This window comes from Staurois parvus, unplaced genomic scaffold (genome assembly GCF_062004578.1).
Source record: "Staurois parvus isolate SC_StPar_1 unplaced genomic scaffold, SC_StPar_1.0 ptg000756l, whole genome shotgun sequence".
Taxonomy (NCBI): Eukaryota; Metazoa; Chordata; class Amphibia; order Anura; family Ranidae; genus Staurois; species Staurois parvus.
Window position 1 is genome coordinate 125648 of NW_028318552.1, and position 12414 is coordinate 138061.

The 12414-nt window shown below is 43.4% G+C and overlaps 1 protein-coding gene across 1 annotated transcript in view; it reads right to left on the bottom strand.

The window, feature by feature from the left end:
* Positions 1-418: 418 nt before the first annotated feature.
* Positions 419-12414, bottom strand: part of LOC149444987 (vomeronasal type-2 receptor 26-like) — a 45523-nt gene continuing 33527 nt past the window's right edge. Inside the window, exons 6-7 of the mRNA XM_089654330.1 lie at positions 9542-9665; positions 419-1317 (exon numbers count right to left, since the gene is read on the bottom strand). Of these exons, the coding sequence (XP_089510456.1) occupies positions 419-1317; positions 9542-9665 (1023 nt within the window). The remainder of the gene's footprint in view (positions 1318-9541; positions 9666-12414) is intronic.

The following is a 12414-nucleotide window of genomic DNA, read 5'->3' on the forward strand; positions in this document are numbered from 1 at the left end:
TTAAGATGTTTTGGATCCCCCTCTGTTCAGTGTGATTTCTCCTCGCCAAATGATTACTTTATTCCATAGTGATGTAGCAGCTGGTGGGACGAACCATTACCCACGACCAGTGGCGGACAACTCATGGGACCCCCGGGTAACAGGGGATCATGGGGCCCCTGTGTCCTTGCCCAAACTCAAAAAAGCCTATGAAAAAGGTACCGGGGCATCTCATGGGGCCCCCCACTGACCCCGGGCCCTCGGGCAGTGCCCGAGTTTCCAAATGGTCAGTCCGCCCCTGCACACGACAAGGAACAAGGTTTTTAACAAGATGTTGCATACCAGGGATGAGCATAGCTTTTCACAAGAGCAAAAATTAGATTCACCGTCCACCGAAAAGACAAATATTAAATATTACATCATAAATAGGTAACAAAAATTAGCCTCTATGTTTCAGCATAACTGTATTGAGGTCAGGTCTAAACAGAAGTATGTAACATTTTGGGAAAAATATACAGCCAAGAAGTCCAATACTTGATGCCACAATAGCAAAAATCTCCACAGCCACCATGTCTTTCCCTTTAGTGCTCAGATAGGCCGGGATCATGGCAATCCAGACACTGCAGAACACCAGCATGCTGAAGGTGATGTACTTGGCCTCATTAAAACTGTCCGGTAATGTCCTGGCTAAAAAAGCTATAATGAAGCTCACAGCTGCCAGAAGCCCCATATATCCCAGGACAGAGTAGAAGCCGATAACTGAACCCTCATTACACTGAATGATGATCTTTCCCTGATAGGAGTGAGTGTCTTCATCCTGGAAGGGAGGAGAGATAGACAACCAAGTGACACAGATTATGACTTGAATAAATGAACACAGAGAAGTTATAAAAGCGGGCAATTTGGCTCCCATCCATTTCCTCCAGGGACTCCCAGGTTTGGTGGCTTTAAATGCAATACACACCATGATACTTTTTCCAAGTAGGGAGGAAACTCCAACTGAGAAGATGACACCAAAAGAGGTTACACGCAGCATGCAGGTTACATCTACTGGACAACCAAGGAACAAGAAGACACAAAGGAAGCTCAGCATGATGGAGATCAGGAGAAGGTAGCTCAGGTTCCGGTTGTTAGCTTTAACAATGGGGGTGTCCTTGTAATGTATAAATATCCCCAATATTAAACCAGCCAGAAGACAACAGAGGATGGAGAGAGCTGAAAATACTGCAACAATTGTATCCTCAGTGTAGGAGAGAAATTCCACCAGTTTGGGAGCACACCGATCCTTCTTCTCATTGGGCCATTCTTCATCAGGACATTTCATGCAGTTTTCACTATCTGCAGGGAACATATAAAAACAATCAGCATCTGGGTCAGAGTTTCTGGAAAAAAAAGGTTGTCTTGTGTTACAATAAAGCATACTAACAACAACAGGGACTTTAAAAGATAATTTCACCTCTGTAAAAAATAATAAGCGTGCATTTTTTTGCAGGTAAAAATTGCGCATTTATTATTTTTTTTTTTCGTTGCAGGAGCCTGCAAAGCATTGCACCAGTGATCAGCAGATCTCTGGTGCCATGCATGTCTTCTAAAAATCTTTCAGTATATCTTCTTGCCCATACGGGATGTACAGGATGTACGGGATATACGGGACTTACGGGATGTACGGGATATACGGGACTTATGGGATGTATGGGATATACGGGATGTATGGGATGTACAGGATGTAAGGGATGTATGGGGTGTATTGGATGTACGGGATGTATGGAATGTACGGGATGTACAGGATATACGGGATATACGGGATGTATGTGATGTACGGGATATACGGGATGTACAGGAACTACGGGATGTATGGGATGTACGGGATGTATGGGATGTACGGGATGTACGGGATGTATGGGATGTACGGGATATACGGGATGTATGGGATATATGGGATGTACGGGATGTACGGGATATAGGGATGTACGGGATTTACGGGATGTATGGGATGTGCGGGATGTAAGAACAAGCAGATATACTGACAGGAAGAATGAATTAACTACCACGGTGCTCCACATCGGCCACTGAGGCTATCAGGGCTTATCGTCTCTCATTCACAGAGGACTGTGAATGAGTGACGCAGCCAGGTGGGCGGAGCCCAACAAGGCTGAGATTTTTAAAAATTTTACAGCTGGCGAGGGGGGAGAAGATCCCCCGTTAGCTGTTAAAACAGAGATTGGGAGCCAGTCTGATAGTAACACGTCACACCAAGAATATGGGTGTAACATGTTATATGTTATGAAAGGTGAATTTATCCTTTAAATATGCCTCCAATAGTAATATTTTAAGACCACTCTCTGAATTAAAAACAATAACACATTTTATAATTACAAAATTTAAATAAAATATGCCATCCATGGCTTAAAACATACAAAAACTGTAAACACTTATTTGTATTATGGACCCAGGTCAAAATATCTCAAGTACAGATGTCCCAGTTGTGCGTATTAAAGACTGAAGTCTACGAGTTTGGCGGGATCCCCCTCTTTAGGACTCTTTTGGTCTCATGAGTATATCAACAGGTCTTAATCACTATGTGATATAAAAGATAATATCTATCTCATTTAACCTCCTTAGCGGTATTCCCGAGTGTAGTTCGGGGTAACATTTCAGTACCAAAAGCGGTAACCCCGAGCTACACTCAGGAATACCATGCGGCACTGCTCCGGCATGTGTTCTTCACTTACCTTACCCTGCACTCCCATGATGTGTTCCCTGCAGCGTTCCCGGCCATCTCCTCCGGCCGATGCCGGCATCCGGCTTCTGTGTCCTGTCCCTGTGACGTCGGGACGTACGGGCGCCGCCGGCGGCGGGAAATTTAAAAATTTTAAAAAATGTCATTATTTTTTTTTTACATTTTACATAGTAAAACATTGCTGTCTCAACCAATTTCACATACATTTTGTACCGAGTGCTTTGTCCGGCGCCCTGCCTGCATTTTGTCTGTTCTTTCTGCCTGGAAACTGAGAAAAGTCCATGACGTCCAAAAAGTGTCCCTTTACGTCAAAAGCAGGTTTAGATCAGCTAGAGAACAGCGATAGTAAATCAGAACCACTTGCAGAATTGAGTGATAATGATTCGTGGGGGAAATTCCTCATCAGACACTGAAAACGATTCTGCGACTGAGCTCAGCAATGTGCGAACTTGGCGCTCTATTTCACATTTCAGTGTTTTTGGTTTGATTATATTATTGAATTAAATTTTTTATTATTTTTATATTATTTTTATGATTATTTATTAAATTATAATTTATGATTTTGTGTTTCAAATTTTATCCTCCCCGGGATGTTTACTAGACTCTTGTTCGGACAGATTTCAGTGAGTTTTTCCTAAAAATTACAGGCCTACAATTAAAAAAATACATATTTCCATGCAAAAAAATGGTACCGCTTTCAGCACCAAAAATCTGAAATAATCATACCGCCAGGGAGGTTAATACATGATATTTGTGTAGCACCCTCCTAGGTCTATTGGGAGCTAGTGTTCAATTGTTAGTCAGGAGCTATAAGCTGTGTCAGTGGTTTAGTCAGATTTCGGTCAGGGCTGAGAAGCTCTGTAGACTGGTTTCCTGAGACTTCCCCCTACACTAGAATTTTGGAGATAGTTCTAGAAGCAGTGGGAGGGACTAAGGAATGGCTGGTTTGTACTCTTAAGGGATCCTGCCCAATCCCCAACAGGAGGCTTGACATGGGGCTAGGACAGCTCTTAACAGTGACTGAACCTGCTCAGTAGCAGGGAGAGTTCGGATGAAATCACAAAATTAGACTAAAGGAAGCCACCTATAATGACACTGATAGCTAGTGTCATAATCATATCTCCGACTCACTTAACATGTAAGTGTGGATCCATAAACCCAAAAAGAATTGCATACTAAACAATATGGTAGTGTGACCAGAGCACCCCTACCCAAGGAAAGGAGGTTATTAAATGATCCACGCGGAGTAATATGGGTTCAAAGATTACAAACAGTATTTTATTCGATCACATGGATCATAGGGAGGTTAAACATGAGCACGGTGTACATATCAAACAAATAAAATCATTTTAAAAGCACTTGGCGTCCTCATTTCTGGGTCATTTTGGCAAATAGAGTACCATATAAGGCAATGTAAGGTAGTGGTGTGACTTAGATTCTAGGTTTCCATAGATCTCCAGCTTGTATCAGGATAAACCATATATTCGGTAAGTATATTTTCAGTATGAGCCAGGGTGTGTAGAATAGCCTTCTGGCCCCTGGAAACTGGAACATAAAAATAGAAATAAGTATATATGAAGATGTAGGAGCTAATCACAGCTAAGCCCCACCAAACCTCCCTATAAAGTGGTCAGTGAGCACTTCATCACCTTCTCAGTTGTAAGCCTGTCATGCCCGCTTCTCAATTGTGGAGACTTCCTGGGTAGCCACCCCAAGTGAAAAAAAGTCCACAGTACCAAATGATTCTGGGGATATATATAAAAAATTATAATATGGATCACAAAGCATCAATTAAACCCTGAAAACAGAAACAAAATATGGGTATATTACCATCAATAAGGATCAAGAGGACTCCCGTCGACTTGAAATAGGATCAGGTCCTTGATGCTTGTTTAAAGATGCATATGGGGGTGGGAAGCCAGGTGGTCTCAATACGTAATTCCCAACACATATATTATGTATGTAGCAGGCCGTGAGTACCTGAGTCTATATACCCAATGAAGGGTTTCCAAAAATTACTCAATCTGAGAGAAATAAAGCGGTTTATATAGGATATGGCTTTGTCACAGCAAACAGTGCCTCAGTAGGATTGCATATGTATATATATATATTTTTTTAATCCTCTAAAGAGGATTTCCAAAAAAATTCCCCGAAAAAATAGGGTAAATTAGGCACATATAACATACCCTCTTAACTCCATATATGCTCTATGAGTCTAAACAGCAGTGAGCTAAAATAACTTGCCACCGGTGGAAGATATATTCCCATAGGGGATTGCCGTTTGCGGACCGCTGTAATAGTAGCCTTATGGTAGTTTTCAGAGGGCCTCGTGCCTTCCTAGCAGGGAGCTGTGACACCGCCGTTCTTTCCCACCTCGTGGGCGCCGCCCCGGGGCCCTCTCTCTTTTCCCTATCATAGACTGAATTCTTACAATAATTAGAATAATATTGAAATTAGGATCTTGAACCGGGTCTTGATGATCCACCCCTTGAATTACAATGATTACCTTTCTCTATTATCCTTTTCAAAGATGATCTGGTTCACTTTAGTATGGTCCCTCTTCTTTATTGCCAGCAGTCAATTTAAAATTTAAATACATGCTTTTTAATTCACTTTTGATTTTTTGAATGTAGTGATATTTTTTGAACACAAGAGGGCGATATGGAGACTCGCTGGTATGCAATTAGTGCACTATATAAGGCAAAGGAATGAAGTCCCCTCCCAGTTCTGACGAAGTCTGCGGTGATTGGCGGACGAAACGCGTCAACGTAATGACGTCACTACGCTCGGCGTCTTCATAGGGTGCGGCGCCCACGAGGTGGGAAAGAACGGCGGTGTCACAGCTCCCTGCTAGGAAGGCACGAGGCCCTCTGAAAACTACCATAAGGCTACTATTACAGCGGTCCGCAAACGGCAATCCCCTATGGGAATATATCTTCCACCGGTGGCAAGTTATTTTAGCTCACTGCTGTTTAGACTCATAGAGCATATATGGAGTTAAGAGGGTATGTTATATGTGCCTAATTTACCCTATTTTTTCGGGGAATTTTTTTGGAAATCCTCTTTAGAGGATTAAAAATATATATATATATACATATGCAATCCTACTGAGGCACTGTTTGCTGTGACAAAGCCATATCCTATATAAACCGCTTTATTTCTCTCAGATTGAGTAATTTTTGGAAACCCTTCATTGGGTATATAGACTCAGGTACTCACGGCCTGCTACATACATAATATATGTGTTGGGAATTACGTATTGAGACCACCTGGCTTCCCACCCCCATATGCATCTTTAAACAAGCATCAAGGACCTGATCCTATTTCAAGTCGACGGGAGTCCTCTTGATCCTTATTGATGGTAATATACCCATATTTTGTTTCTGTTTTCAGGGTTTAATTGATGCTTTGTGATCCATATTATAATTTTTTATATATATCCCCAGAATCATTTGGTACTGTGGACTTTTTTTCACTTGGGGTGGCTACCCAGGAAGTCTCCACAATTGAGAAGCGGGCATGACAGGCTTACAACTGAGAAGGTGATGAAGTGCTCACTGACCACTTTATAGGGAGGTTTGGTGGGGCTTAGCTGTGATTAGCTCCTACATCTTCATATATACTTATTTCTATTTTTATGTTCCAGTTTCCACGGGCCAGAAGGCTATTCTACACACCCTGGCTCATACTGAAAATATACTTACCGAATATATGGTTTATCCTGATACAAGCTGGAGATCTATGGAAACCTAGAATCTAAGTCACACCACTACCTTACATTGCCTTATATGGTACTCTATTTGCCAAAATGACCCAGAAATGAGGACGCCAAGTGCTTTTAAAATGATTTTATTTGTTTGATATGTACACCGTGCTCATGTTTAACCTCCCTATGATCCATGTGATCGAATAAAATACTGTTTGTAATCTTTGAACCCATATTACTCCGCGTGGATCATTTAATAACCTCCTTTCCTTGGGTAGGGGTGCTCTGGTCACACTACCATATTGTTTAGTAGAGTTCGGATGAAAGATGATGTGAGCAGGATGGAGTGTGGAGCATGGGAGGGGGCCCAGTTGTGAAGGGGCCTACCTACAGGCAGTGACACTGGAAAGGAGGAAAGCTCAGGACCTAGTACTCAAATGGTTACATGAATAAAACATATGCAAAGGTGCATACATAGCAGACATTTATTACACAGGGCTTTTTTTTCAGCAGGCACATAGAGAAACGCAGCCCTTGGCACCTCCGGCACCTCCAGCACCAAACGTATGTAATGACAAGGGTTGCTGGAGTGTGCTGGAGGGCACATTGATGCTGGCTGCTGGGGGATCTATTGTCACTGGAAAATATATATTTTGCTTGGGGCCTATTGTTGCTGGTGGGGGATCTATTGTCTCTGAAGAACATTTATTCCCAGATTGTAAGCTCGAAAGAGTAGGGCCCTCTTACCCCTCGTGTGCTGTTCGTAGCTGCTGTAATGTTTCATGTATTGTCCCCCCCTCTATTGTACAGCGCTGAGCAAACCCTTTGGCGCTATATAAACTCAATGTAATGTAATGTAATATTTTTGGAGGCCTATTGTTGCTGGTGGAGGATCGTTTGTTGATGAAGGGATCTTATGTTGCTGGGGGTCAATTGTCACAGAGAGGAATCTACTGTTGAGAGAGAGGTCTATTGATGCTAGCTGCTGGAAGATCTGTTGTTCTGCAGGGGGTCTATTTTTGCTGGGTTAGTAGTTGGTTGCGGGGGTCTATTGTTAATATTAAGTATTTGTACTTGTGAGCTATTATGTAGTATTTAATAAAATAAAAATAAAATAATTCCTATGATCGTGGTTCACTGACACTTTATACCCATATAACTGTGCGAAAGTGATTAATATATGTCGTTCTCCACTGTGAATAAATTATTACTTAAGTGAAAATATATGTATTTATAACACCATTAAATAAATAATTAAATACCTGTGCCAATCTTTAAAATATATTAATGTGCAATAAGTGCTCAAATAAATAAATAAATATACTCAAAATTAAATATAATCATGTCTATATAAAAAAAAATCAATGCAATAAATATTAAATACACAATATAGTGTCCAAATCAATAAATCAAACAATTGTTCATTGTTGCTGGGGGGGTCTGTGGTTGTGTGGGGATCTTCTGTTGCTGGGGGGGTCTGTTATTGGTGGGGGTCTATTTTTTCTGGCTGCAGGGGTCTATTTTACTGCTTTTCTTGTTATCATGAACAAATTCCATACAAATTACTTAGCACCACAAAGTGATGCCTGGATCCATATTTTTAAAAGGGGCGGTAATGGGAGGTAAGTAAGGAGTGGCACCAAAAGGATGCTGTTCAGAGGTGGGAATGGGAGAAAAGACAAGGGGCTACTCAGAAGGATGGGGCGGTTCCTGCATCTATTTTCTGAGAAGAAAAGCCCTGGTATTAACCTCTTGCCGACCGCGCATAGCCGAATGACGGCTTCACCGCGGCCGGCCAGTTCTGAGTGGACGTCATATGACGTCCTCCCAGAACGCGCTCTCCTGCGCGCCCCAGGGGGCGCGCACCCGGCGATCTCCGTGATCGCTGTGTCCTACGGACACAGCTGATCACGGGATGTGGTGAAAGGCCGATCCCACCGGCCTTTTACCACGTGATCAGCGGTGTCCAATGACACGCTGATCACAGGGAAAGGCAAGTGCCGGTTCTCGGCTGCACTTTCCTCACGCTGTCAGATCGTGAGGAAAGTACTGCCGAGAACCGGCAGTTGTCAGAGCGAGGATCGGCACCGATCATCAGGGCACTGATGATCAGTGCCCTGATGATCGGTGCCCAGCAGTGACACCCGCAAGTTGCGCCCACTAGCCCCGCCCACCCGTTCCCAGCAGTGCCCCCACCTGTGCCCAGCAGTGCCCCCACCTGTGCCCAGCAGTGCCCCCACCTGTGCCACTCTGCAGTGCCACCTACCTGTGCCCAGAAGTGCCACCTACATGTGCCCAGCAGTGCCACCCACCTGTGCCCACCCACCTGTGCCCACCAGTGCCACCCACCTGTGCCCACCACTGCCACCCACCTGTGCCCACCACTGCCGCCCACCAGTGCCACCCACCAGTGCTGCCCACCAGTGCCACCCACCAGTGCAGCCCAGCAGTGCTGCCAGTCAGTGCCACCAGTCAGTGCCCAGGGGTTGTGCCAGTCAGTGCCGCCAGTCAGTGCCCAGAAGTGATGCCAGTCAGTGCCGTCTATCAGTACCCATCATCAGTGTCACCTATCAGTGCCGCCTATCAGTGCTGCATATCAGTGCCGCCTATCCATGACCCCTAATTAGTGCTGTCTATCAGTGCCGCCTATCCGTGCCACCTCATTAGTACTGCCTATCAGTGCCCTTTAGTGCTGCCTATCAGTGCCCATCAGTGCCGCCTATCAGTGCCCATCAGTGCCGCCTCATCAACGCAAATCAGTGAAGGAGAAAAAATACCTGTTTGAAAAATTTTATAAAAGAAACAAATAAACTTTTTTTTTTTTCAAATTTTTTGCACTTTTTTAATTTATAGCACAAAAAGTAAAGCGCCCAGTGGCGATTAAATACCACCAAAAGAAAGCTCTATTTGTGAGAAAAAAAATGATCAAAATTTCATATGGGTACAATGTTGCATGACCGCGCAATTGTCAATCAAAGTGCGGCAGCGCTGAAAGCTGAAAATTGGCTTGGTAAGGAAGGGGGTATAAGTGCCTGGTAGGCAAGTGGTTAAATATATTTTTTTCCTGTGGTATCTGCCTGGTCCAACAATAACCTACTAACAAGTATAAATTCTACCAGAAATGTTGGATATCTCTCCTTCTGAACATGTGACGCACTCATAGCAGCATTCATGAACTTCAGTTCCAAACTTTTTTCTGGTGCCTGGTAAACAGGGTTCTGAGCATCGAGATACCGGGACCTGAAAATCAGATGTGATAATGTTAATATTCATTATTTGTATTTTGTAAATGTCCATCTTATCCAATGAGGTCATACAAAGTGTTTTGTAAGTAGGATGAGGTTCAGGTTCACCAATACCTTCGGTTTGAGGGAAAACCTGCGTGGTCGCAGCAAGTTTTTGTGCAGGATCACTTAGGAGAATTTTTTTAAACCATAATGCACTGCATAGCCTTCGAACTATGGTCAGTAGGCTTAGAAGGGTCAATAAAGGGGCTTTTGAATAAGCCAGCCCCCTCGGGATTAAAGCAGAAAACAAGCCACCTCTGGCCTATCTAGTTGCTTGTTCTGTGAAGTAATTTGTTCTCTAAGGTCCTTAACCCCCCCGGCGGTATTCCCAAGTGTAGCTCGGGGTTAACTTTCAGTACCAAAAGCAGTAAACCCCCCCCCCCCCCCCCCGCCCGAGCTACACTCGGGAATACACTGCAGCATTGCTTTGGGATCCCTCCAGCACTTACCTTGTCCTGCGCTCCCGCGATGTCCCCCCTGCAGTGTCCCCGGCAATGTCTTCCAGCCGATGCCGGCATCCGTCTTCCGGGTTCCGTTCCCCGCGAGCGTCGGGACATACGGAACGTACGGGGGACGGAGCTGACATGAATTTAAAAAATGTAAAAATTTGACATTCACTCAATACACTAAAATCTGATAGTATTCCATTCCTGTATCAAACCATTTCACATACATTTTGTCCCGAGTGCTTTGTCCGGCGCCCTGCCTGCATTTGACTGTTCTTTCTGCCTGGAAACTGACAAACGTCCATGGCGTCCAAAAAGCGTCCCTCAGACGCGGTTTTAGACCGGCTAGAGAACAGCGATAGTAAATCAGAACCACTTGCAGAATTGAGTGATAATGATTCGTGGGGGAAATTCATCATCAGACACTGAAAACGATTCTGCGACTTTGCCCAGCGATGTGCGAACTTGGCGCTCTATTTCACATTTCAGTGTTTTTGGTTTGATTATATTATTGAATTATATTTATTATTATTATATTATTATTTTTTATGATTATTTATTAAATTTTAATTTATGATTTCATGTTTCAAATTTTATTATCCCCGGGATGTTTACTAGACTCTTGTTCGGACAGATTTCAGTGAGTTATTCCTAAGAATTACAGGCCTACAATAAAAAACAACATATTTCCATTGAAAACAATGTACCGCTTTGAGCACAGAAATACTGACATAATCAGACCGCCAGGGAGGTTAAGGAATCAAAGATTACAACAGATTGGCGGGCTGATAATGTCACAATCTCTGACTCTAACAGAGGAAACTCTGTATTCATTAATAAAATACATTGCTTTCTATGAGTGGCTGAGCACCACTCAGACAGACTCTGTTGTGTTCCAGGTCTGAGATGGAAAGGTCTCGGCTCGCACCCAGAATACGGTGTTGTCTGCTGTATGTAGCCTCAGCCAACCGCTATAAATGTCAAAGCACTGTCAAAGAAATAGCGGAGCTCACTGCAGGGACACTTTTTGCCGGACTGGAATTCTTCTTCTGCTTCATCATCCTCTCTTCTTCTTCCTCCTCTTCTTCTTCTTCATCTGCTTCTTCCTCTTCTTCTTCATCCTCTTCTTCTTCTTCTTCTTCATCCTCTTCATCCTCTTCTTCTTCTTCTTCATCCTCTTCTTCATCCTCTTCTTCTTCATCCTCTTCTTCATCCTCTTCTTCTTCATCCTCTTCTTCTTCATCTTCTTCTTCATCCTCTTCTTCTTCATCCTCTTCTTCACCCTCTTCTTCTTCTTCTTCTTCTTCATCCTCTTCTTCTTCTTCATCATCTTCTTCTTCATCCTCTTCTCCATCCTCTTCTTCTTCTTTTTCTTCTTCTTTTTGTCATTCTCTTGCAGGTCACTGCTCATGCGCAGATTTTTTATCGGTAAAAAGATCGGCCGATTTGCCCATAATTGCCGCGAAAATCGCCCGATCTTTTTCCAACTTTACCGATAAAAAAAATCTGCCAAAATACCGAAAAACGGCCGACCTATTAACCCACTAATGATCCGAAAATCGGCCGATTTTCGACCCTTCTATGGCCTGCATTACTCTTACTGGACTCTTACTGCTCCCTGATGTATCCCGTTGCACTCTTGCCAACACACAGGGTGTTTTTCCTGCTAACAAGAACTAAACAGGAGGCAAATATCCAGTATCAATGGAGGTACTTTTTTCATCTCCGTACTCCAGCTGAATTCCTTACATTGTTGAAGACCTTTGATCTACCTTTAGAGCCTGAACTCAAACCATGGCCAGACCCTCCACCATCAACTGGATCGTGATCACCTTCCTGCCTCCCCCCTGGAAACAGGTTCCGATACCCAGATGCTGATGAGTGAAATCACAGGCTCTACATGCAAGACAATGCTTTGCACAATCTGCTACAAAAGTGAACTGGTATAACATAGTAACAAAGGAAATTATTTCTTGTTCATAGTCTGGAATGATTTTCATGCTTTTATATATATTTATATTTCATGTTTTCAATTTTTAATATATGTTGTTGACTTGACTGGCGTGGGGCTCTTTACTCATTGTTTACTCGCCTCCGGTGGAGCCTTTAAACTGTGCAACACAACAGCCCCTCCCGTTTGATCGTGGTGTCCATTCAGCACTGGCTGACCTCCTGGTACTTAGAGCACAGTTTCTCAAGCTTTTTCCAGTCAAGGCACCCTTTAAAATTATGCACAGGCGCCCCATTTTGAAATGT